This window comes from Sapajus apella, unplaced genomic scaffold (assembly GCF_009761245.1).
Source record: "Sapajus apella isolate SASKATOON/1434 unplaced genomic scaffold, GSC_monkey_1.0 scaffold1, whole genome shotgun sequence".
Lineage (NCBI taxonomy): Eukaryota > Metazoa > Chordata > Mammalia > Primates > Cebidae > Sapajus > Sapajus apella.
In genome coordinates this window covers 70,060,798-70,085,779 of record NW_022436941.1, presented here as the reverse complement: position 1 = coordinate 70,085,779, position 24,982 = coordinate 70,060,798, and the positions used below count along the sequence as shown (strand labels likewise).

Here is a 24,982-nt window from a genome sequence, read left to right as displayed (position 1 = left end):
TTTTTTTTCACAGAGATGAGGTTTCACTGTGTTGGCCAGGCTGGTCTCAAACTCCCGACCTCAGGTGATCTGCCCACTTCGGCCTCTCAAAGTGCTGGGACTACAGACATGAGCCACTGTGCCCTGCCTGAACCCTAAGATACATTCTTAGGTTTCAAGTCTAATGAAAGCTAATTCTAGCACTCACAGTATTGATGTAGATGGAATGACGATGCCAAATGAGAGTATCCTACCATACTTTGGGTAGGATTTTTTCTCAGCTTGTGGCCAAAGTCTTTCTTGATATTGGGGGGTGGGGTGGGGCGGTGTCCTTGACTTCCTATGTCTGACTTCCAAACGACCTTCACCCTTATGCCTTGTATGTGACATCCCTGTATCACCCCTTTTGTTGCAAATTGTGTATCTTCTGCAATTTCAAGCTCCTTGCTGGTGTCCCTACCTGCCAGCCAACAGCTTGGCCATTACTGACTGAACCCTGCTGTTTGGGTACTTATGCAAGCATCTTATTGAAGAGGTTTTCAGTCAGTGTTTCCAGAAGCCCTAGAGCAACCGTTCTGAAACCATAACATGCATCAGACCACTTGGAGAGCTTATTAAAACACAGATTGCTGGGCTCCACCCTCAGCATTCCTGATTCAGTGAGGACAATTTGAATTTCCAACAAATTCTCAGGAGATGCAGATGTTTCTAGTCCAAGGACCTTGACGTTCTAGACGGAAGAAAGGAAGGGCGGTGGTGCAATGGGCCTCTTGGCCTTGTTACATGCCTTCGTACCTTAGAGCAGTCATATTTTGGGATTCTAGACTAGATTTTATTAAATAAAAATATTATTAAAAAAAATTTGAATACTGCTGTTCTGTTGCCTTTGCTTTTGTTTCATAGAAATCAATTGAAAGTGAAAATAAAAATGCTAATAATAGTGATATGGAAGGGAAATATCAGTTTAAAACAAATACTCAATTTATTCAGTATATGAAAAGAGAGCCTAATTTTCTTTCATTGGGACACTCTTTAGACTTATGTGTTCAAATATGATGCAAAAACTTAAAAGATGCAACATATGCTGGAAATAAATTACTAAAGACTGTGTTTAAATGAGGAGGTACATTTAGGACTTTGTTTTTGGGTTTGGGGGTCAACAGAACCCCACTGTAATAGTGCATAAGACTCTTTCCAGCTATCTCCAAAAGGAGGAGATAACTGGTAAGGTTTTCACTGTCATTTTGCTCAGAGCAGAACCTAAAGGAAATACTGTGAAGGTCACAGCGTTTCATCTCAGCTTACCGGATTGGATCAAAGTAATTCTACTACAAGGCAATACTTCATTTCATTTACAGACAGAGAATGCATGAGGTCCTTCATGTCACACAGTAGGTGTGAAGGAGGTACCTTCGTAAATTTCATATTTGCTTTTAGATAAAGTGTACTCTTAAACATGATATGGGTAGCTGCCCGTTTTTGTGTCACCTCTTCAAGAAACGTCTTGGAACAATAGAAACACCAGTGCCCGAATAGTCTAAAGCGGAGCTTACTTTTCTGTTAGGTGAGTCACCTTTAGAAATGATATTTTTAAAGGATAGGCGATGAATTTCAGGACGTTCTTCCCTCTACTTCCAACTACCACAGGAAAAAACCACCAAATTCAAAGTTTTACAGACGCCAAGTGCTTAGGTTTTGTGTGTTTGTTTTTAAAAAGAGTTTTCTTGCAATGAAATTGGGAGGGAGCTATAAAAGGGCTTTAGGACAAGTAGGGTAGGCGGGTGCAGGTCTTTAAGCTGTGGAAAGTAGAATCTGGAAAGACTTTTAGGAAGCAGATTCTCACGTTTTCATGTGAAAGAGCGGAGCACGGGGTGCTGGCATTCCATCTTACCATCAGCGGAAGGTTTGAACCAACATCCGATTTTTCTGGAGCAACTTAGGAAATTATTATTACTTGAAGAATCTGCATCTGAAAACTGACACCTTTAAGAGACAATGTAATTCACCTGAGCTTCCCCCACCCGACCCCCGCCAGCGCCGAGGGGCCCGTGGTCTGCCTGAGTGCCCTCCATTTGCTCTGTCATCTCAGGACTGGAAGGCATCAGCCAGCGTACATCCGCAGAAAACTCGCTTCCCTTCACGCGGGCCCGCCTGGCTCCCGGCGGCGGCGGTGCCAGGTCCCGGAGTCAGCCAGCGGCAGGCTGCGGGCGCCCGTCCCTCCGGTTCACCTTTTCACCCCTCCTTCACCCCGGAGCACCAGGCGGGGTGGCGCGGGTTTTCCGCCCACTCGGGAGGCTGTGCTGGCAAGGCCAGGCATCGCAGGGCCTCCCCGCTTTGACGAGCTCTGGAATCCAAGTCCTCCCCACCCCGGCCACTCAGCTAAGGCGCTAGGGGCTCGAAAAAGCCTGGGGTTGGCTGCTAGGCACTCGGATTACAGACGCAGCCAGCCTCCAGGGAGGTCTGAACTTGTCGTCTACCTCCCGGAGCCCCTGCGCCTCTGCGCCGGGAGACGCCCAGCCGCCGAGCCGGCCCGGGACGCGCAGAGCCAGAACACGCCACAGGGGAGGCAGCGCGCCGCACTGCCGCCCGGGGCATCCCCGCGGCTGGGGGCGGAAGGCGAGGGCGGCGGCAAGAAGGGTCCGCCAGGCCGGAGCTCGCTCCCCCACTGCCGGCCGCCGACTCGGAGGCCGGAGCGGTGCGGGCGGAAAGGGGCGGAGCCGCGGGCGGAAAGGGGCGGAGCCGCGGGCGCTGGTTGGTGTGGGCTCGGGGGCGGGGCTCGCGGGGCCGGGCCGGAGGCGGGGCCGGCGCCGGGCCCCGGAGCTGCCGGCTCGCGAAGAGGAGTCGCGAGCAGCTGGAGCGGAGTTGGAAGAAGCGGTGGCCGCGGCGAGGGCTGCAGGCCAGCGGTCGGAGACGGCAGGCACGGATCGGGCACGGCCGGCGGGTCGCAGCCGAGTTGGAGGCGCGTCGGAGCCGAGCGGGCAGGAGGCCGTCGCTGCAGCGCGGGCCGGCAGAGGAAGGAAGCCGGCGGGCGGGGGAGGTAGGCGGTGGCGGCCCCGGCTGTGTGTGCTCGGGCTGGGGAGGCGGTGCTTGCGTGCGCGGCTGCCGGCTCTCTTCCTGTCACCGGCAGCCGCTTCGGCTTCTGCAGAGCCCCGCCGGGGAGCAGCGGGCCGGCCCCCAGCCCTCCCGGCCGCCGGGCAGCACTCCCCCGCGCGCGGCCGGCGTCCTGCGAGGTCTCGGCCATCCTGGCTCCGTTTCCTCCGTCCTCCTGCGAGCCGGTCCCGCACGCCGACGGTCGCGTTCGCCCCCGGAGTTGCCGGCGAGCTCGGGCTTCCCCCCACCCTCCGTCGGCGCACACTTCCGAGGGTCCCCGCTGTCTCCTTGCTGCAGTTTTTTGGGGCCCCTCACCGGGCGAGAGCGCCCTGGCCGCTGCCTTCGCGTAGCGGGAAGGAACGCTCTCTTCCCCGCGGCCCTCCAGCTGCAGCCAGGGTCGCTGTCCGGACCCTTCCCCGGGGCGGGCGAGGCGGCGGTGGTCCCCGGAGCTCGTCCCCTCACCCCCGCCTGCCGAAGTTTGCCGCCCTCCTCTTCCGGGGTGGGGGAAGTGCGCCTCGGGCGGTTGGTCGCTGGAGCCCTAACTCGGCGTCCAGTGCCAGCCAAGCTTGGGCAGGTTGTTGGAGGCATATTTAGTGGGCCCTTGGAACCGCCCGGAAATCCAGCTTTTTGGAACGTGGGGCGAGACGGGAGGGACCTGCCCAGCAATATGGAGCCGGCTGGGGAAAGCCAAGGAGCGAGCAAGCCGGAGCTAAAATACCGTGGGCAATTCTCTGGAAACCACAGCTCTAACACTCACTTCCCAAGCGCAGAAACTGCTCCTCAGATCACAAGACAAAGAGAACAGAAAAGCCCTGGCCAGGCACCCCTGTGCAGAAACATACTTTGGTAACCAAAATTGGAGCCTGACATGCAAGGGTGTGCGCAGAATGGCTGTTACATGTTGAATGCAGAATGTGTGTCAACTGGATTTGGGGGAATTCTTCTGTTTCCCGGGGCGCTATTAATATTGGACAGGTCTCACTTCCACCGTTGATCCCTTGAGCTGCAGCGCTGTTGGTGTCCGAGTGTGAGTCTGCTCTTTATTTGGGGGGTTCATGGTTTTAGGGTTTTTTTTCTGTTCTTTTCCTCTTTGTCAGCCAGTGCTAAGTACGAATGGATAAAGCAGTTCCGGGTTTTGAATGCAACGTAAAATTGTCATTTCGGTGTGATGAGGCTCAAGTTTTAGTAATCAGGCGGGATATTCACAGAGCTTATTGGTCAAGGCTTGATGTGGTTATATTTTAATACTTCATTAGTTGTGTTACGTTTTGGCAACCTTAAAGATGGTTAGATGTTAGCTAGGAAGGGTTAGAGTAGGCAGACAGGTTCATTTCTGAAGCACACTATTACAGTAATAGATCTTCACAGTTTGAATCACTAGGAATTTGGTGACTTCTGCACAGGGGAAGGCCAGAGTATCTTTTAACATTGAAAAAGGAAGAAAAAGCAACTTATTAGCTTGAACTTTTTGACAGATTACACTGTTCTTGAAAAATCGTCTAGAAGCAAACAGATGAATTTTTCTAGGTGCAAAAGTTGCTTAAACTTTGGGAAGCAAGTGTTTTTGGCCATTATAAATAAAATAAGAGTAATGTGGTATGTGTGTGCACGCGCGCGTGTACGACTAAAGTTGGGTAGAAATCTTGGTTCAGAGTTAAGGTTTAAGTTGAAAAGGCCAGTGGAGGAGGCTCCCTGCCTTGCAGAACTGCTGGGTAATGTCACTGCTTGCTGCTTAAGCTTTTATGTGCAGGTAGGTACTAAGGGTCATACTACTTTTTCCATGGAAGTGTGTAAATTTTTATGATTGGAAGAAAGTTTAGTGTACCTGATACTGGCTCGCAAAGTGTTATATGCATTTGCTTTTAACTTTCTTCTTGACTTGGGACCTGTTCTGAGTTGCATAACAGAACTCTGCAGTGTACACACTGCTGTCTGCTGTTTTATCTGCTTTTAAAGAGTGATGATATAAGTGAGTCTTTTCGTATCCATGATGCTATAGTTAGCATAAAAAGCATTTTATTTCCCATTTATTAAATATGTTTTTCTTTAGCGATTTCTTGAGTTTAAATGTGTTAAGCACAGGAAATCCTCACAGAATAAAGTTGGTTTTGGGAAACAGAAGTGGAACAGTAAGTTACAGAAAAACATATTTTGATTATTGACAGTGATGATGGTGGCTTGCTTATATCTTCTGGTAATGTCAGTTTTGCCCAAGCTGACTTTTGAAGGACTTTGAATTATAAATGCAAACCTAATCTAACCCAAATTTTGTACTGTTAAAAGTACATTTCTTTAAATTAAAAGTACATTTCTTTAAATTTTTCCATGAATGTCATGTAATTTTTTAATTGCATTTTAGGTTTTGGGATACATGTGAAGAATATGCAGGATTGTTGCATAGGTACACACATGGCAGTGTGATTTGCTACCTTCCTCCCCATCACCTATATCGGGCATTTCTCCCCATGCCATCTCTCCCCAACTCCCCACCACCCACTGTCTCTCCCCTGTTTTCCCCCAACAGACCCAAGTGTGTGATGCTCCCCTCCCTGTGTCCATGTGTTCCCATTGTTCAACACCCACCTATGAGTAAGAACATGTGGTGTTTGATTTTCTGCTCTTGTGTCAGGTTGCTGAGAATGATGGTTTCCAGGTTCATCCATGTCCCTACAAAGGACATAAACTCATCATTTTTGATGGCTGCATAATATTCCATGGTGTATATGTGCCACACTTTCCTGTCTAGTCTGTCATCGATGGGCATTTGGGTTGGTTCCAGGTCTGTGCTATTGTGAAGAGTGCTGCAATGAACATTCGTGTGCATTTGTCCTTATAGTAGAACGATTTATAATCCTTTGGATATATACCCAGTAATGGGATTTCTGGGTCAAATGGAATTTCTATTTCTAGGTCCTTGAGGAATCACCACACTGTCTTCCACAATGGTTGAACTAATTTACACTCCCACCAACAGTGTAAAAGTGTTCCTGTTTCTCCACGTCTTCTCCATCATCTGTCTCCAGATTTTTTAATGATCGCCATTCTAACTGGCATGAGATGGTATCTTAATGTAGTTTCGATTTGCATTTCTGTAAAAGACCAGTGATGATGAGCATTTTATCATGTTTGTTGGCTTCATGTATGTCTTCTTTTGTAAAGTGTCTGTTCATATCCTTCGCTCACTTTTGAATGGGCTTGTTTTTTTCTTGTAAATCTGTTTTAGTTCTTAGATTCTGGATATCAGCCTTTTATCAGATGGGTAGACTGCAAACATTTTTTCCCATTCTGTTGGTTGCCGATTCACTCTAATGACGGTTTCTTTTGCTGTGCAGAAGCTGTGGAGTTTGATTAGGTCCCATTTGTCTATTTTGGCTTTTGTTGCCAATGCTTTTGGTGTTTTAGTCATGAAGTCCTTGCCTACGCCTATGTCCTGAATAGTTTTGCCTAGATTTTCTTCTAGGGTTTTTATGGTGTTTGGTCTTATGTTTAAGTCTTTAATCCATCTGGAGTTAATTTTGGTGTAAAGTGTCAGGAAGGGGTCCAGTTTCTGCTTTCTGCACATGGCTAGCCAGTTTTCCCAACACCATTTATTAAACATGAAATCCTTTCCCCATTGCTTGTTTTTGTCAGGTTTGTCAAAGATCGGGTGGTTGTAGATATGTTGTGTTGCCTCTGAGGCCTCTGTTCTGTTCCATTGGTCGATATCTCTGTTTTGGTACCGAATATCATGTAATTTTTAGGTTGATATGTTGATTGAAATTTCCTCTTTTCTCTTTAGTCATTCAGGTGAGTATTGTAAAAAGGCATCCACTCTGCAAGATGGTTCATGGGGTCATTAAAATAGGAACAATTCTAGTGCAGCTTTTATTGTGTTTGCATGTTGTGATTTGCAAAATGTGTGTTTTATTGAATAAAGAGATGGTGAATGAGCAGGCTGAAAAAAATGGATTTTTATGCTCAAGTAGAATATAGCCAGTTGAGATAATATTTGCGTTGGGTTTTAGAATTCTCTCACATTCAAGGTATACACAATGCAGAACAAGTGGGAAGTGCTCAGTTACCAGTGTATTGTATGTTTCATATGGGCTCCTCTAGCTCTCTCCCTTTGGCAGGGCACAGGGTTTGCAAGTGAAGGCAAGAGAATGAAGCATGTTAATGAAGCCCTGGAAGACTAGAAAGTTAGTTATCAATGGAAGGGATTATATGGTTAAGTTTTTACTTTAGAAAGCAGAATATAAATTATGTCACAGCTTTTTATCAAAAATATAGGTTGTAATTAATTTTTAAAGTATTCATATCATTGACTGCATATTTCCCATGCCTCCTTTATGTACATCCTAATGTGATTACTTGCCATGATTCTGCCAATAGTCTTATCGAGTTACTTGCTTAAAAGAGTGGCAATTAAAGACCATTTCATGTATATTAAGCCAAATAAGCTGAAAAAATAGGCTGTATAATTATAGACTTGTCTGTTTGGCTTGTTCGGTGTTTATTTATTTGAAAGGCTAGAGTGATTGTAGTACAGCACTCCTGGAAAAAAGTCTACTGTAGAAACATCTTTGGAGATTTTATTCTGCTAGCATTGTTTTCCTTAAAGTAAATCAAATACATACCTACAGGCACCTGTAGTCAAAATAGTTGTCTGGTTAATGATCATCCAAGAGGGCACTGAAGTCACAGGAACCTGGCCAAAGTATGAGGAGACTCCACCAGTGGGTGTAGTGAGTAAAGCCAAGACTTCTGGGCTGGTTATTACTTGCCTGTTGTCTTCCTCCCTGGATGTCCCAGTGTCCCAGCCTGGGGTTCTGCCCCAGGATCAAGGGCTGTCCCATGAGAACATAGCTACTTAGCTCTAAATCCTGGGGATGCATATACACATAGAAACATCCCCGGGCCCCTCCCAGGCCTCCTTTGTCCTGACCTCTGTAGAGCCATCCTCTAACTCAGGTAAGGAGAGAATTACATGAGCAAAGTCCACATTCAGCCTTTATCTGTCTATTTACTCCAAAAAGGGTTTAAGACAGCAGGGAGTTTTATTTTAGCTAGATTCAGGATTCACTTAGAATTGTTTGTAGAGTTAAGAGGCAGTGCAGAAGAAAATTTTTCGCAAATGTGTGTTCCTCTTTTCAATCTGAATTGTATAAATGGCAGTAGGTGACATTCAGTACTAAGAGTCATAATAGTAATGGCATAGTTGCAGTTTACTAGCTATGTAACTTGAGGCAAAGTATGTAACTTTTATCTGCTTCTTTTCTCATCTGTAAAATGGGGATAATAGTTGTACTTAGAGTGGTTGTAATGATTAAATGAGTTGATACATGTAGAACTCTGAGAACTGTGCCTGGCACAAAGTAAGTACTATGTTGGTGTTAATTATTCTAACCTCTTATCAGGTATGGAGCTAAGTGCTTTATATATGTCATTTTATTAATCCTCATAATGACCCTGCGAGATGTAGGTTTGCTTGTATCTGTCACAGATGATAAAACTATGCCACAGAGAGGCTTAAGTAACTTTCCTGAGGTTACATATTTAGGTGCTGATTGGGGCAGCTGCTTGAATCTGAAGCTCAGTGTTCATACTAACCTTGCCAAGAAGTTTACAGAATAGCATCTTTGTTTTGAAAAGAAGAGAGACTTAAAATCATCCCCTTCAGTCCTCTCATTCCATGGCTGTCCCCTCATGTCCTCTCCATTGTAAAAATGCAGAGAACCGGAATGGTCAGCCTCATGGCCTTTTCTGGGTGATACCATCTGTTCCTCAAGTCTCAGAAGCCACATCGCCTTTTCTCCCAGCCTCCTTGTAATGACCACTGCGTGCCTAAGCATTGCCGCCACCCGCGCCAGGGTCATCCCTCTCTGACTCTTGCAGTGCCTTCCCACCATGATGGCTGTCTTTTGAAGAGCACTGTCTCCTTGTTGTGTTACCTGGGCTTGTGCTGCCTGTTCTTCTTTCCCTCGCCCCACAAATACAACACCAAAAGGGTTGTAGGCAAGAATTACAGCTTATACACCCTATTTACCCCCTCACACACCCAGCCTTGAGCATGGCAGCATGCAACACATTTTATTTAGTTGGTTGGTTTTTAAATGAATTTAATGTCTATGACTTTGGGGTTAATCTGAGCCCATTATTTTTATTTTATTTTAATTGATATAAAACCTACATACCATAAAATTCACCCTGAGTTCATCATTTCAAATTGAAGGCAGTTTATTATGTTTATTAGGTGCTGTGGGTTGAATGTGTCCCCCAAAGTTTATATGTTGGAATACATAATCCCTCATGCAATGGTGTTGGGAGGTGGGGCCTAATAGGAGGCTGTGGCCTCATGAATGGATTAATGATATTATGGCAAGAGTGGTTAGTTATCTTGGGAGTGGGCTTGTTATAAACTGGAGGTTGGTTCCCTCTTGCTGTCTTGTCCTTGCAAGAGGACATAGGATGAAGACCCTCACCAGATGCCAGTGCGGTGCTCTTGGACTTTCCAGCCTCCGAAACCAAATATATTTCTGTTGTTTATAAATTAGTTAGTCTCAGGGATCCATTGTAACAACACAAAACAGACTAAGACACTAAGATATTTTAATTTTGTTTAGCTTGATTTTCATGATTTCAGGGATACCATGATTTGGAAGGTAAAACATTTTTAATGGTTTTTTAAAAGACTATGAATTTAGGTGAGGAGTTTGACCTAGACTCTGAGTTAGCACACTGAAATGGAAAAGATGATATGTAGAGAGATGGGCTGTGGGCCCAGGAACCCTTCCGTACCCTCCTGTCTTGGTCGAAGACCCATTTTGTGCTGCCATCCAATGCCAACCTGCTAATTTTCATTGCAAGAGAGAATCACATGACTTGGGTATATTCTTGATGAATGTGATATTCTTTAACCTTACTCTCCATCAAGTTTTCCAAATTCTTGTCATTTCTAAAGGGGGAATGTAATAACAAATGAAAAGTCAGAGGGCTTTTTTGTTTGGCTCTTTGCCAAAATTCCTATAGGTTAGAACGGTTACACAGAGAATCTACTTTAAAACAGTTGTACATTAAGTATCTGTGGATTGCTATTTGTCAAACATCAGAAACAATTTTGGGGAATAGTCAGAGAATTGTTAAGTAAATATGCTTCTGATTAATCGGATTACCAGCATTCATTAGGATTGAAAGACAAAATCCCTTAAACAAAATTTTGAACTGTTACATATGATGTTATATAAGAATACATTAATTTATTTGTTACAATAACTTACATGCATGCACTAGCTTGGAGCCTATATTACAAAACTGCCTTGGGTATTTGAAAATATTACATTGTAGATTATGTTATCCACATATAAAAAACCTTTGCTATGTGAATAATCATGTCTGAACTGCGTAAAAATAGCTCAATGGGCAGGTATATGTAGCGAAAGAGAATGGAGGTATAAGTGTGTCAATCTGAGGATATAGCTTGTTGATCTGGATAGCTGAGGCTCCAGATCGATCTCGGGGATGGGGGGTTACACAGGTATTGCCAAATACCTCAGGCTGCTGGGTCTTCTTTGGTCCTGGGAAGAATTTGAGGATGAGAGAAAAGAGAACTTGCCAGTTCTCTAGACGTGACAGTCCTTGTGGCAGTGCCATATCCCCCCCAAGGAGGGGCTGAGTTGTTGGAAATTGTTCAGTGAAGGGGCCTGGGATAGTGGGAGGAGGCAGAGGTGCTAGAGGGATACAGGTGGCAGAAGCTAAGCTTATAGAGCAGAAATAGGCAGGATTCCAGAAGTGGGCAGGCTTCCAGAAGTGGTGTGCCCAGTATTCTTTTATTCACTAGTTTATGGACCTCTTTGGCAGGGACACATTTTAATGAAGTCTCTTTGGAAGAAAATTTGCATGACTGAGATGCTGGGTTTTGGACTTGATGGAACTGCTGCCGAGTTAAAATAGCTTTTTTGCGTGTGCAGGTAGTGTGAAAGAGCCACATACACTATCAGCAAAACCTCTGTCTGAGAGAGTTAAAGAGGCAGACAGACAGTCAAGATTAATCGGAACAGTCAGCTTGTGCAGACCAGAAATCTGCATCATTGACACCAAAGGAAGTTGAGCTTGGCCAGTAGATGCTAGAGGCGTTAAAAATGGGACTTATGGAGCCGGACTGCCTGGATCTGAATTCTAGTACCTCTTCACAATTGCTGAGTATTATCATGGCAGAGATACCAATTCTCTGCCCTGTGTTCAGTGAGACTACTGATGGTACCTGTTTTAGATCGTTATCTACCTATCCATCTATCCATCTGTTGTCAGCGTCATCATATCATCATGTAATACTAATTTGCCTTTCAGTTGTCTGAGAAAAAAACTAGAGCAACCAGTAGAGTGTATCAGAAAATAAGCTATATTATTTGTTTGAAGAAAGCTTTTCCTTGTGAAAGGAAAAGATATATGTGTACAAACTCAGTTATTATCATCATCACCCAATACTTAACCAGAACTTTATGTGTATTAACCCATTTAATCCTCCAGAATGACAGACATCAAAATGGACATGGCAGTCAGGAGAAAGTGTACAATGTGTAAAAGAGTAGGGGTGCCTGCCTTCTCTGTCTAGCTAAGGCCTCTCTACACCGTATCACCATGGAGTCCCGTCCCCACCCCAATGACTTGTCTGCCCTCCTCTCCTTTTTTTACAACATTGCTCTCAGACCACTTAATTGGCACTGACTAATCGCTGGCCTTGAATTAATATCTGCATCAGTGGATGGATGCCCTATTTGTATCCATCTCCCTGGCTTTGCTTTGGGGTCTCAGAAGACAGGAGTGGTATGTTCTATTTACCATCCAGAATCAGAGAAGATTTGTGGTTCTTTTTTTTATCAGATGAGGACCCAGAGTTCTGCACAGGGTTCTTCTTAAACACAAAGTTAGGTTCTTCTTATAGGGGGCAAGGGAGAGAGAATTTGTAGAGACCTTTAGTTCTTTGTCACTTCTGACAGGGATTGCGTCTCTAGTGTCTAGCCTCTAAAAAGTCATCATGTTCCTCAGGTTTCTTTTTCCCTTCGCACAAATTTAGCCTCAGGCAGACTCAAGCACAGCTCTTAGGTTTGTAAAACCTTGACAAGACCTGGAGCCTTTACTTAATACAGAGCCTCCTGGCAAGGAACAGCTTCAGAGGTAAGCTGTGAGCAAGGGGCTTGTTTGATGGTTCCTGGGGGATTGGAGATGGGGGAGAGTTTGTTCATTATACTTCCCATTCTATTAAGAATCCCACCAAACTGGCCCACTGGGTGGCTGGAATAGAGGAAGTACTGGGAAGCAGCTGGCATAAAGATCTACCTAGCCTACTGGTTGAGGTTTTTTCCCCCCACAAAAGACATACATTGCCAGGAAAAGCTAACAAAAATTTCAAGGCAGATTTGGAGGAATTAAATTATTCTTAGGCATATTGCCTGGTTTCTAAGCATTTAGGGATATGTAAATGTTCGTGTTCTTTAGAGGTCTGTGTCTCTTTTGTACAGAGTACATTAGTACTAAAAATGAGATTTGCTAGTTCTACATTTTCATGTGAATTTATGCAGTGAATATTTAATTTGATTCTGGATCTTTCACAAGGAAAAGCTTTCTTCAAACAAATAATATAGCTTATTTTCTGATACACTCTACTGGTTGCTCTAGTTTTTTTCTCAGACAACTGAAAGGCAAAGTAGAGTACTATCTCCAATTAATATTCTTGCTCCACAAAGACTCCCAGTGTTTGTTTTTGCTTCTTTTAATATGTAACTCTCCTAAGTGCGTTATTGTATTACAGCTAAGAGGCTTTAACCATGTAAAGTTGAGTATTTACACTTCTGAATGCTAACATAACAATTAATCTGTGATTAGATTTTGCTTCTTAAGATGCCTCCACTGAAGAGTGCCTATAATATTAAACTTCCAAAGCATTCCCCTCTTTAAGACTTATAAAAGCTGTCTTTGATATAGCCCACTGAAACGGTGTGGCTATTGTTTTTATTGCTTTATTGTGCAGCCCGCTTAACTGAAACCTTTGGGTGGCTTTTACTCTTTATAATAAAGATAACATTGAGCAATGCCGGGAGTACAAAGTGTATATGTGTGCCTGCTCTTCTCAGCCATCTACTCTGACTTGGTGACTCTAATTCCCTTGCCTCTACTATGTTTAAGAATAAAAAAGAAAAAGAAAAACACTTCCATTTCCCATTTCCTCCATCGAGCTCTTTATAGCGTGATCTGCAGCAACCATTGCTACTTCCTCTCTGATATTTTTTAAACTTCTTAAGACGTGGTTATTGCCCTCATTATTGGACTGGAATCTGCATCATGATTCTATCATGGGGGAAGTTCCAAATTATTTAGCCTTGACTCAGTCTCTCCTGTCTGGATGCCTTTGTAGGACTTAGTTTTAGGGATCACATTTTCCTACTTGAACTTTTGTTCCTTGATTTTGGGACGTTGTCTCTAGACCTTGACTTTCCCTCAGTTACATACATTGCACTTCACTATTTGGCCCTTAGATCATTTTTTAAACTTTTAATTTGTCCTTGTGAGCGCCTCCATTCCATTGAGTTCAGCCTTGCCTAATTGTGGCTGATTGCCAAATCTCTGGCGTGTTTCCTCTTCTGAATCACAGATCAGGATTTCAGTCAGCCACTAGCACACTTGCATGGGGGTACCCAGAATCCCCGTCAGCCCATCAGGTCACCTGGCTTCTCTTTGCCTGATAGTGTTGCAAACTGTCATTAACGCAGGATCAGGCACCCTTTGCTCCTCTCATTCTTGCCTCACATTTAAGCATTTGCCACATCCCACATGTTCTTTCTCTGGAGTGTTTATTTCACTCCTCCCCTTTCCTCACCTGCTGCTGCTGCCTTGGCTTGTGTCCTCACGGCCTCTTGCCCAGACCTCTGCAGTGCACCTTTCTCACATACTGTGGTTGGATTTGATATTCCTCAAGTGCAGGTCTAATCCTGTTGCTCACTTTTCTCCAAGCCCTTTCACTGTTCCACATTGAGGGCTGCATTACTCACAAAGTCACCACGGGCGTACCTGTTGTCCGACGGCCCCTGCCTAAATCTCTGACCCAAATCCCACTGTTGCCTCTTTGGCGTCAGGCGGATTGGACTGCCTGTTCTAGCTCTTCTCAGAATATGACATTTTCTTAGTCACTTCTGTAACTAGCATCCCACCACACATTCCATTCTGTCTTCAGATTCCTGCAGTTAGTGTGGTTTCTCCCTCATCTGAACCCCACAGTGTTTAGTTTCTGCCTCTCTTATGATATGTACTAGTGCAGTGGCTCTTTGTGTACTAGTCTTATCTCTGAGACATTGCCACATGACAGCACTCCTCCCCTCTGCCCCCGCCCAGTGTTCTTGGAAGGCAGGGACTGCCTTACTAATTTTTGTGGTGTATACTGTGTCAAGCAGTAGCACACTGGCCTGTGTCTGTCTGCCAAATTGATCAAGTACTTGTTGAATGGAAGTAGAAATTCCAATTAATAGAGATGGCAAAGTGTGTTGTTCATTCTTAAGTCTCGTTTTTTTCATTCCTAGGTGAAGCTCGTGTGTGGAGTGCCACGGTACAATTAGATGACAGATGGACAGTGTGACAAAAGTGCCAGAAAGGATTGGGCCTCACTGTGAGAGTCAGCCTGGATTCAAAGTGTTGACAAGTTGCTGAAGAGGAAGGCGGTGGGAGGACTGTGGCACGCAGAGGAAGTGGAACCCTGTCTTCAGTCACACCGTTGATGGAGGACAGATGGACAGCCGCATGGCCAATCACCTCTCCTCTTAAACCTTTGGAGAGTGGTCCTTTGTCTTCTGCTGGACACATAATAGGAATTCTGACACACTCTTTGAATTCACTTTTCATAAAAACGTAAAATCAGACAGCTCTGTACAACCAGGCTCAACTCTTACATGGTAGCAGATTTGCAAACATGAGTGCTGAGGGGTACCAGTACAGAGCGCTGTATGATTATAAAAAGGAAAGAGAAGAAGATATTGACTTGCACTTGGGTGACATATTGACTGTGAATAAAGGGTCTTTAGTAGCTCATGGATTCACTGATGGACAGGAGTCCAGGCCTGAAGAAATTGGCTGGTTAAATGGCTATAATGAAACCACAGGGGAAAGGGGGGACTTTCCGGGAACTTATGTAGAATATATTGGAAGGAAAAAAATCTCACCTCCCACACCAAAGCCACGGCCACCTCGTCCTCTTCCTGTTGCACCAGGTTCTTCCAAAACTGAAGCAGATGTGGAGCAGCAAGGTCAGTATTGATAAGTGGCTGCTTAATGGCTCCCTTTTTTTTTTCTTTTTAAGGAAAAGTCTTAAGTTTGGGTTGAGTTGTTATGTTCCGGGCGGAAGTTATCTTGACAACTGTACCCAAATTGATATATGGTACATAAAAGCTTGGTCAGTCATTACACAGCTGGAAATTTGTGTTTGTGGGGTTGGAAATTGTAAAAATAGGGACACAGCATCTGAGAACCTGTTTAGTAAGTGTCTTTCAACACTATTATAGTTGTCATTGAATTAAACATCTACTGTATTTCTTATTTTTGTAATTGGCATTGTAGGTGGTATTCCTAGTCTGAAAATATGAAATCTAAAATGCTGAAAAGCCCCAAACTTTTTGATACCCAAAGGAAATTCTCATTGGAGAATTTTCAAATTAAGAGTGGTCGAGTGGCATAATGCAAATATTCCAAAATCCAAAACAACATGAAATCTAGAACACTTTTGGTTCCAAGCATTTCAGATAAGGAATACTCAACCTGCGTATATCTGATAATAATTTTGGGAAACTGGAGGGTAAGTCTAATATAAGTATATTTAATATGGTTTGTATGGAAAAATGTAAAGAGTAATAAAATGACCACAGAACTCAGCTGAGAAGAAACCATTGTTTTTATAACCCGGTATCTACCTCTTGGTTTCCTCTCCAGGATTGCTGTGGCCAAAGCTGAAACCCAATCCTATAGTTAGTATAAAAGTAAAGAGATTTTGCTTCCTTTGTGGGTAGTGTCATTTGTAGCATTAATGCCTATAGTCTGGTTTGCCTTCATGAGGGGAAAAAAAATTCACTGAATACTTTTCTTAAATGGAAACCACCTTCATTCAAAAACCACTTATTGCTTATTGGAGATGGTCCATACTTGCATTTCGGGCACAGCTGTGTCTTTAAGGTTTATCTTCTGTTCTGTTTCACACAGAGACAAGCCTCATGCTCTGCTTTGCTGTTATCAGCTTTGTCAAATACCAGTTTCCTCACTAGTAAATCACCATCATTTTTCTTTTTTCTCTTGTATAGTCTTTTTTCTTAGGGTCTAAGAAAGGACTAGGAAGGAATGTTTAAGATGGATGGGCCTAACTGTAGTAGTTATATATTGAGGAGACCTGACTGGCATCACAGGGTATATGAAAATTCTGGAAGAGATTCTGATACCGCTAGTAATCTATTGTGCCTTCTTTAATATTGCCTTATTCTAACACACGTGAATAAGACAGTGAGAATAGAGAAGCCGAATGCAAGGGTAAGAGCTGCCTTTCAGTACTGAGTAATAATAGGATTGGGAGTATTGTGTTATAGTCAAGGAATTTATTAATGATACCTGAAAAGAAGCTCTTTTCTTTCCTGTCCCCAGCCCAAAAGGGATACTTATTTCATTAATGTTATACTTGATAACGTTCAAATAATATCTTTTATTATATTGTTCAAAACCCGAAGTTAATTTTTCTTTGCAGATATTCAATAAAAAAACTGGGACTCTCCGCACATACATAAGTGATTTCGTCAATCATTGCAGCACTTAGCAGATTGAAGATATATACATATTTGTTTTTCTCCACCAAGTTATATATTTTTGACTTTTTATTTTTTTTAAGTTAAAAACAGTTTCTTCAATAGGCTAATTCAAATGGAAAAATGATTTAATTTGTACCAGAATACAGAGTTACACAGAATCATAAAAATATCTCAGTTGTTTACAGAAGATTATTTAAAAGGTGGAATATGGGCACCTTGTCAAAACAATTTTATAAATGCAGTTTCTAAACAAAATTGCGTTTGATAATTGCTATCAGGTGTAAGTTTCTTTGGATATGGGGTACAGATAAGCAAGTCTTTTCTTATAGGAAAAGTCACTTTCTCTTTTCATATCCTGAACTATTTTATAATGCTTGCGTTCTCATATAACGTGATTACAATTAAGAATTTTAGCAGCTTTTTCATTTTTCTTTAATACATGGAAAGGTGGAGTGAAATGAAAATTTTTAGCTGAATTCAAGGAAAAGGCCCATGATATTGTGCATGAAAGTATTAGAGCCTGAATATAAATGAGAAATTAGGAATAACTGAAAGGTTGAAAAGAGTGTGTTCGGGGGTCGTGTGAGGAGTGTAATACTAAACATTCAATCTTCTAGAAATGTTGGTCTTGTATTCTCATTTAAATATTCCTATGAAGTGAGAATTCAATAGCTCCTATGAGTTGCATGTTAAATTGATATGGAAAGTAGTTGTAAGGACCCATTTTATATGTTGGAAGCTATGAGACTGGTTTCTTTTGCCTCTGTATTTCCTTGAAAAGCTTTTGCAGTGACAAATTGTGTGGGGGCAAGAAATGATAGTTCTGTTCTATTCTTACCGTAATTGAATTATTTAGTCCTTTTCTCTTTTCTTTTAACACCCTCCACCTGACTTAGCCAGTTTTTCATGTCATGCTGTGTTGATTGCATTTAGAAGGTTATTCCTCACCAACCCCCCACCCCAGGTCTAGGAACCACATGGCAGTTTTGTTTTGTGGACTTGGCACACCTCGTGAATGGGCAGCAGCATAGATAGAGGGGGTGAGGACAGCCTGCATGCCTATCATGTGTCTGTGTCCTGCTGAGCCTTGCTACCCTCTCTATTTTAAAAGGAAATTGTCATTAGACTCTGGTCAAAAGTACATTCTGTGAGAGATTCCTTCCTGTACAATAGAGTCTACATTTCCTCTTTGCTTATATGTTCTTAGAAATAAAGCCATGACATTTAACTTTTAGGGAGAAAGAGTCAAAAAAAACCCGTTAGAAAATCTTATATACAGCTCTTCTCAGGAACATGTACTTTCTTCCAGTACATTTTGCATGCAGTTTTTTAGGAAGCGCTGGCATGTAGATTGAATGAATTGTTTTAAGTGGATAATCTTGGATGTTTTTGGACTTAAATACATTCAGTAAGCATGGCCTGAGTCCTTGCTTTGTGCCAGAAAGCAAAGATAAAAGATGAAATCAAGACTGAAGAGCCAGTGTGCCCTGAGATGCTCTCTCATGCCTCCCTCCCACCTTAGGGCTGTACTTTGTCCCCTCTGTTCGGACAGCTCTTCCCCTGGACATCTGCCTGACTGACCCACTCTCACTTCTCTGCTCAGATCTTCTCACAGAGTCTGGCTCTACTCACACGACTCCATGCTGGGACCTACCTCTCTGCTTTTGCAAATCATTGATTACTTAACCCAGGATATAAATTACTTACTATATTTATTGTTCATTGTCTGTTTCCTTTGTTAGATTTTTCAGTTCCTCAAGGGGAGGGATCTTTGTGGCCCCCCCATTATCCTAAGTATCTAGGACAGTGTGGTAGGTTCCCAGCATGCTGGTAAACATGTGCTGCTGCAGCTCATCATCTTAGCTATTTCACTTTCTGCATTGCTTTTGAAATTGGCCACATGCTCTGAGTGTCATGTGCAGTCATACAAGGCTTAATGGCCCATCCTGTTTTAGAAAATAACAGCTTATTTGTTATCTACATCCCCCGCATCTGAGGCATCCTGCCTTGGCCTTAACCATTGCCTGGTATGTCTCCAGAACTCTTATTTTCTTCACCAGGGCCTGGTGCAGGTAGTTCTGCTGGTGGGAAAGTGGGTTAAGCTGACAGTACCTTCAGTCACTGAAGCCAGGTGTGTAGAGGGTGTGTCATGGTCAGCGAGTGTCCTCAGGGCAAATTCTGTGTCCTCTCTCCCATCCTATTATCTCCTTCCCTTTGCATGGGGGCTAAAATTGCCAATATGAGAATCACATTTTATTTCATTTTTCTCTGAGCCAGTAGAACCCTATGTTATGTTCTTTGGAGAGAACCGCTTCCATGTTTCATATAGATAAAGAGTGTGCTGAGTGTGCAAGGTGGGTGTTACATGCCCTTGGGTGAGGCAGCTATTGAAAGACAATCTTCTGGCTCTTTCTGCCTTAGGCTGCTCAGATCCTGGCATCCCATTCCGCCACATACAGTCCCATTCAGCCAGGGTTCTATATTTTCTCTCGTACACAAGGAAATGAGCTCACTGAAAGCGGGGATATAGGGATATGGGAATAAAAATATATTCCTCTGTCATCTGTAAGCCATCCAGTGGGGCTATTTCTCAAAACAGTGGTTTTAACTCTTACTTTGAGATCCTTTTATTAAAGTCATGCTAATGCAGAATATTGAGATAAGTGAGAATCTGCCCATGTTGGTTTGTGTAGTGCATTGAAACCTGCTAACATGAGAGATTACTTATGAGTGTGAGTCCATACCCACCTCCATCCTGACCTACACAGCCCTCGCTGGCTGCTCCTGCAGACTCTGACAGTAGATTTCAGCTGGTTTCAAATCTAAAACATAAAGCATGCATTTGGCGTGGCTTATTTTAAATCTTGATCAAAATCCCTCTAAACAGAAAAAAAAAAAAAAAAAAAAAAAAAAAGCCTGCAATTGGTGTTGGTTTTCATGGTTTCCCGAGGCATGCTGTTATTACATTTTTCACACTCAGCATTTGAGTGTCCCTTCCTGGTGGTTGTTCCCTGTCTAGAAAGCAGGGCTGCAATAAATCACAAACATTGACTACACTGTGCAGAGGTCACATAAATTGTGACCCGATACCAGATTACATACTTCTGCTGGGCCCATTGGTCAGAACCTACAGCTGTCTCCTTGCGGCAAATAGTACTAGTGCAAGTAATTTGCTTTGCTTCACAAATTCCTGCATTTATGAATTCTGTTTTCTTTCAGAATGTACCTTCTCATAACATGCTTCGCTTTCCTCCCTGCTTAAATAAGCTTTTGCTGTGAACTTGGAGGTTTGTCTTGTTAAGCCCCAGAGTGATGGGGTAAACCATCCAATTTATGGTGCTGACTTCTCATTCTGCATCTATCCACCACTCTGATGCTGTGAGATAGTTGGGTCAGTTATGGGATCCTAGAAGGCCTTTGAGATCTGTCTTGAACTTCTGACCAATCCGAAAAGTTCATCAGGACATTGTGGAGATTTTTACCCAGGCTTGAAAATTTAAGTGTTTGTCCTCTGTGTTTTAGTAGGAAATGAAATATTTCTAAAAGATGTAATCAATATAATCGATTAAAGAGATGTCTGGAAAAAGCAAATGTGCTAATTGTTTAAAATCAGATTAGCCTAACCACTTCTCTTATGGTCACAGAATATTCATTTGCATATTAAATTACGTATTGCAACACAGTTCTCCCTCTCATGAGCATTTATATTCTCAATAAATTATTGATTTCTTAAAAACATTTTTCTGTTAATTTTGGTTATTTTGTACCCCTAAAAATGTGTAAGAGAAAGTTGTCCTAATTAACAATTTATGTATCCATGGTTTTTTTGAAAATGAAATTGACAAAAAGAGACAGGATTCTCACCTTTCTTGTTTTTTTAGCAGGAGGGTTCTGACCCTGAGCTGGCCTGGCCACTTTAGGAATTCACAGGCACGCTCTGAGGGGCCCATGAGTAGGGAGGCTGCCTTGCCCAGAGTGAAGAGGAAGGCTTTTCTCCCTCCTTTCCCCAGTCTGTTATTTGAAGGGAATGACTTGATCTTCTCACATAGAGCTGCAGTGACAGTTAAGTCCAGGGTTGCAGAATAAAACATTATTTGAGGAGAAGCTTTCTGCCAGGTGTCTGTTTCTTTCTGCCTCTGTCCTCTAGAATCACAGGGCTATGGTAGGCAAGTTATATTTTCTTATTTAAGTGAAATGTTTGTTCAGATGCTTTTGTTAAGGCTTCTGACTCTATACATTTCTTTCTGTGTTCTTTTTTCAAAAATGGGAAAAGGGTCCAGTGTCTTTATATGTACACCCTAAGTAAAGCTGTCATACACCCCTGATTCAAATAGGAGTTATTTAACTAGAGGGAGGGTATTTTGTTTTCCGGCAACTAAGTTAATGTTGATATTCTAATACAATTTTCTTTGTCATAAATATGGAACTCTTCTATTTAACTTGTCAATAGATTCTTTGATAAATTTGATGTCAATCTTCTCTGGTTTCTAGGTGAATGCATCTTTGTCTACAAGAGGCATTCAATTAGTAAGCATTTCTTCTCTGAGTTAGAAAAAAAAAATTAGAAATTCTGAAATTCAACAACAAATAGTGCCTTAACATCTGCTAAGTAGCACTCAAAAAGGGGAAAATGTTTTACCTGTGGCAAATGAGAGTGCCAAATGTGACATCATTTACATATCCAGGTTTTGATTAGTAAAAAACAAAACAAGCAGATGTTAGCAGTACAGCTGGCTCTTGCATATATGTGTGTCTTTGTTGCTAACAAATTTCCATGAGGAGGGATGTAGCATGGTCTGAAGGCTCAGATAGGAGAAAATGACATGGTCTGATAGCTTGAAATGAGAAGCATAATTGCATGATGGATTATATCTTAATGTTTTGAGGTCTTGAGTTTATAACATTCAGTATCAAAGCAGTCCTTAGTCTCTGAATAGAGGAGGACACAGGGAGGGGATAAAGTGAACTAGAAATAGGCTTTATTTCAATTACTTGGGTATAGTGTACCTAAAATGTCAAGTTGTTTAACAAAATATTATCAGAATACTTTATAAATGTATTATTCCTTCTTACCAATTTAAGTAAAGGACCACTATATTTTTACTATGAAAATTCCATACAGTATACAAACAGTGTGTGGAATTACTATAGTAGAAACATTGTTAAAATATAACTTTGAATTAAAAACAAAACATGTTATATAATGGATAACATATTATACATTGTTAAAATATACCCTTGCAATTAAAAACAAAACAAGCAGGAAACCTTTGTTTAATTATGTATGCAGAACTTTCTCCCAATGACTTTATACCACCTAAAGCATGGCTGTGATTTTCAGGAATACCTGCTCTGGAGTGTTTCTTGCTTGGAGGTGTTTGCGGTGTGTTTGTGTTCATCTGTTTATCCATCAGTTGGTGGCATGTATGATGTAATGCCTATACATTATTCTGTCCTGTCATAGTTTGATTCATATTGAAGTTGTAACTGTGAATTTATTACAATGTATTGCAGGAGACTACTTGTAATTTGATGATCAAATCTGATATCGAAGATAGTAAAGAATGTAGGCATAAGTGAAATATAAATCAGAAATTCCACATTGCTTTGTCTTCTGTAAATTCCTTAACTTTCTAGTCCCAGTGTTCTCTGATTGTAAGGTGAAAGTTAAATGCTGCCTCTTTTGAGTTTTGCCAAAGTTTTTGTTTTAATCCTATTCCTAATCAGAAGAATCATTGGAGAAATAAGACCCAGAAAAGTTGTTTCTCACTAGTAGTTTTTCCCCAATAATTCAACCCAGAAACCCTGTATATGAGAATAAGGGAATGTAAGGAGAGGATTTATGTAGATAAACAATCTAGGATGCTTGGAAAGATGTACTTACTTGACCTCATTGCACGATCTGATTGGAGACTCGTCCATGGATTGTATGGGATTACTGCTTATCAGAGTGCCCACCTGGTATCAAGTTTTTGCAAATCCACATCGTGTATGGTTTTAGGATATGTTTCACCAGTGTGAAAATTTAGGCTCCACCTCTGTTGGCGGGCAGTTAGCAATTGCTGGTATCTAAACTGGTTTGAGACTTACTACCTCCTTTGAGTGGCATCTGTGTAGTAGAGCTAACGTCATTGACATGATCTGTGCTTGGAGTTCCTACAGATTTTTTTCATAAATTTTTTTTTTGGTTAAATTTTCCAAAGTAAGTAGAGAGTGATGGTTATAACATTTGTTTATTCAGACCCCTCTAAATCTACCTAAGAGGTAATACGTTAGCATAGGCATTAGACAACGCTGCATTGTGAAGTCAGAGTGACTGTCTGGGGTTGTCATTGTCATCTTTCCAGCTTTCTCCTAAAGAAGAAAACTGACATAATGCTCTCAGACTCAGCACATGGGACCAGTGCCACAGCAAGCACTGGTTCTAGCCTGCTACTGTTGTTTTTTTTTTTGTAAAATGCGGGTTTCAAATTACTCAAGGACATTTATAAGATTAATTTTTATATTAGGTATTATGCTATGTTAACCTTTTAACTAGTGTGAATCCTAATTAAACACTGATGGTTTTATTTTTAAAAATAATATTTGAGGCCAAGTACAGTAACACACACCTGTAATCCTAGCACTTTAGGAGGCTGAGGTCGGCGGATCACTTGAGGTCAGGAGATCAAGAGCCTGGCCAACAGGGTGAAACACCATCTCTACTGAAAATACAAAAATTAGCCATGTATGGTGGTGCATGCCTATTACCCCAGCCACTAGGGAGGCTGAGGCAGGAGAATCACTTGAACCTGGAAGGCAGAGGTTGCAGTGAGCCAAGATTGTACCATTGCACTCCAGCCTGAGTGACAGAGTAAGACTCTGTCTCAAAAAAATAAAAATAATAAAAATAATTTTCAATGCTTAAGATTTTTTAAAATTAGTAAACAATTCATTTGAAGTTTTTTTTTTTTTTTTTGGATTCTTGTGTTCCAACTATAGAAACATAGCTGAATATTTGTGGCATCATTAATGTATAATTTCAAAGGATTGCTACTTAAATCTTACCATGTTCTTTCAGGTAGCAAAAAATAAGTTTGCTTATTTTTGATTCAGAGGTGTTTGAAGAAGCTAGAAGAAGATGCTTTTATTGCTAAATAAGAAGGAATATCTGTGTACCAAGGAATGGGATATAATGAATTTGGTTAGAATATATCAAAGTACATATTATAGTTTTGTCTAACACTTCCCTGTGGGTCTGTTTAACTTTTGAAAATGCCTTCTTCAAAATAAACCTTAAACATTTGCAGTCTTACTCTTTGCTAATTATTCTGCCAGGCAGTTTTTTTTTTGAGACAGTCTCACTCTGTTGCCCAGGCTAGAGTAAAGTGACACAATCTCAGCTCACTGCAATCTCCACCTCCTGGGTTCAAGCAGTTCTCCTGTCTCAGCCTCTTGAGTAGCTGGGACTACAGGTGCACGCCACCACACCTGGCTAATTTTTGTATTTTCAGTAGAGATGGGGTTTCACCATATTGGTCAGGCTGGTCTTGAACTCCTGACCTCAGGTGATCCACCCACCTCGGCCTCCCAAGTGCTGGGATTACGAGCATGAGCCACTGCACCCAGCCCTGCCAGGCATTTTATAGACATTTTTCAATTGACCCTCACAACCACCTTGCAAAGATCCCATATGATAACTTTTTGAGATTAAAAAACTGAAGCTCATGTGATGTTGTAAATATTTAAAAAGAAAGGGGACTTCATAGTAATGGTGCATTCACAAGATTCAAGAACATTCTGGGCAAGGCAGGCAGTCGTGGGGATCTGCTTAAGCAGTTCTTTGTGAAGTGATCGGTAACTGAATTCTGCTTTTTGGGTGGTCTTCAGTTACGTCTGCTTTATCTGTTAAGTTTCACTAGTTATTACATTCATACAACTCCAGAAATTTGCCTCAAATTTATATGTGACTTAGAACATTTTTTTATTGTAAATATTTGAAAGGATTGAATTACAAAGAGATGGATAAGGCCATGAAGCTAAGACAAAGTTTTGGGTGTGTGCGTGTAAATGCAAATTTTCTCGGGAAGAAATTACACCATGATCTGATAACTCAAAAGCTATAT

General features: G+C 42.0%; 1 protein-coding gene and 1 pseudogene across 3 annotated transcripts in view; both read left to right on the top strand.

The window, feature by feature from the left end:
• LOC116557678 overlaps nt 1-3,919 on the top strand; it is a 24,545-nt pseudogene extending 20,626 nt beyond the window's left edge.
• Nucleotides 2,885-24,982, top strand: part of PIK3R1 (phosphoinositide-3-kinase regulatory subunit 1) — an 85,368-nt gene continuing 63,270 nt past the window's right edge. The window contains exons 1-2 of one of the 3 annotated variants that reach the window (XM_032279316.1): nt 2,885-3,016; nt 14,619-15,338. In XM_032279316.1, the coding sequence (XP_032135207.1) occupies nt 15,005-15,338 (334 nt within the window). In that variant the 5' untranslated portion in view covers nt 2,885-3,016; nt 14,619-15,004. Of the gene's footprint in view, nt 3,017-3,937; nt 4,097-4,155; nt 4,820-14,618; nt 15,339-24,982 lie in introns of those variants that run through there. The other 2 variants (XM_032279326.1, XM_032279330.1) reach the window with 2 other exon arrangements.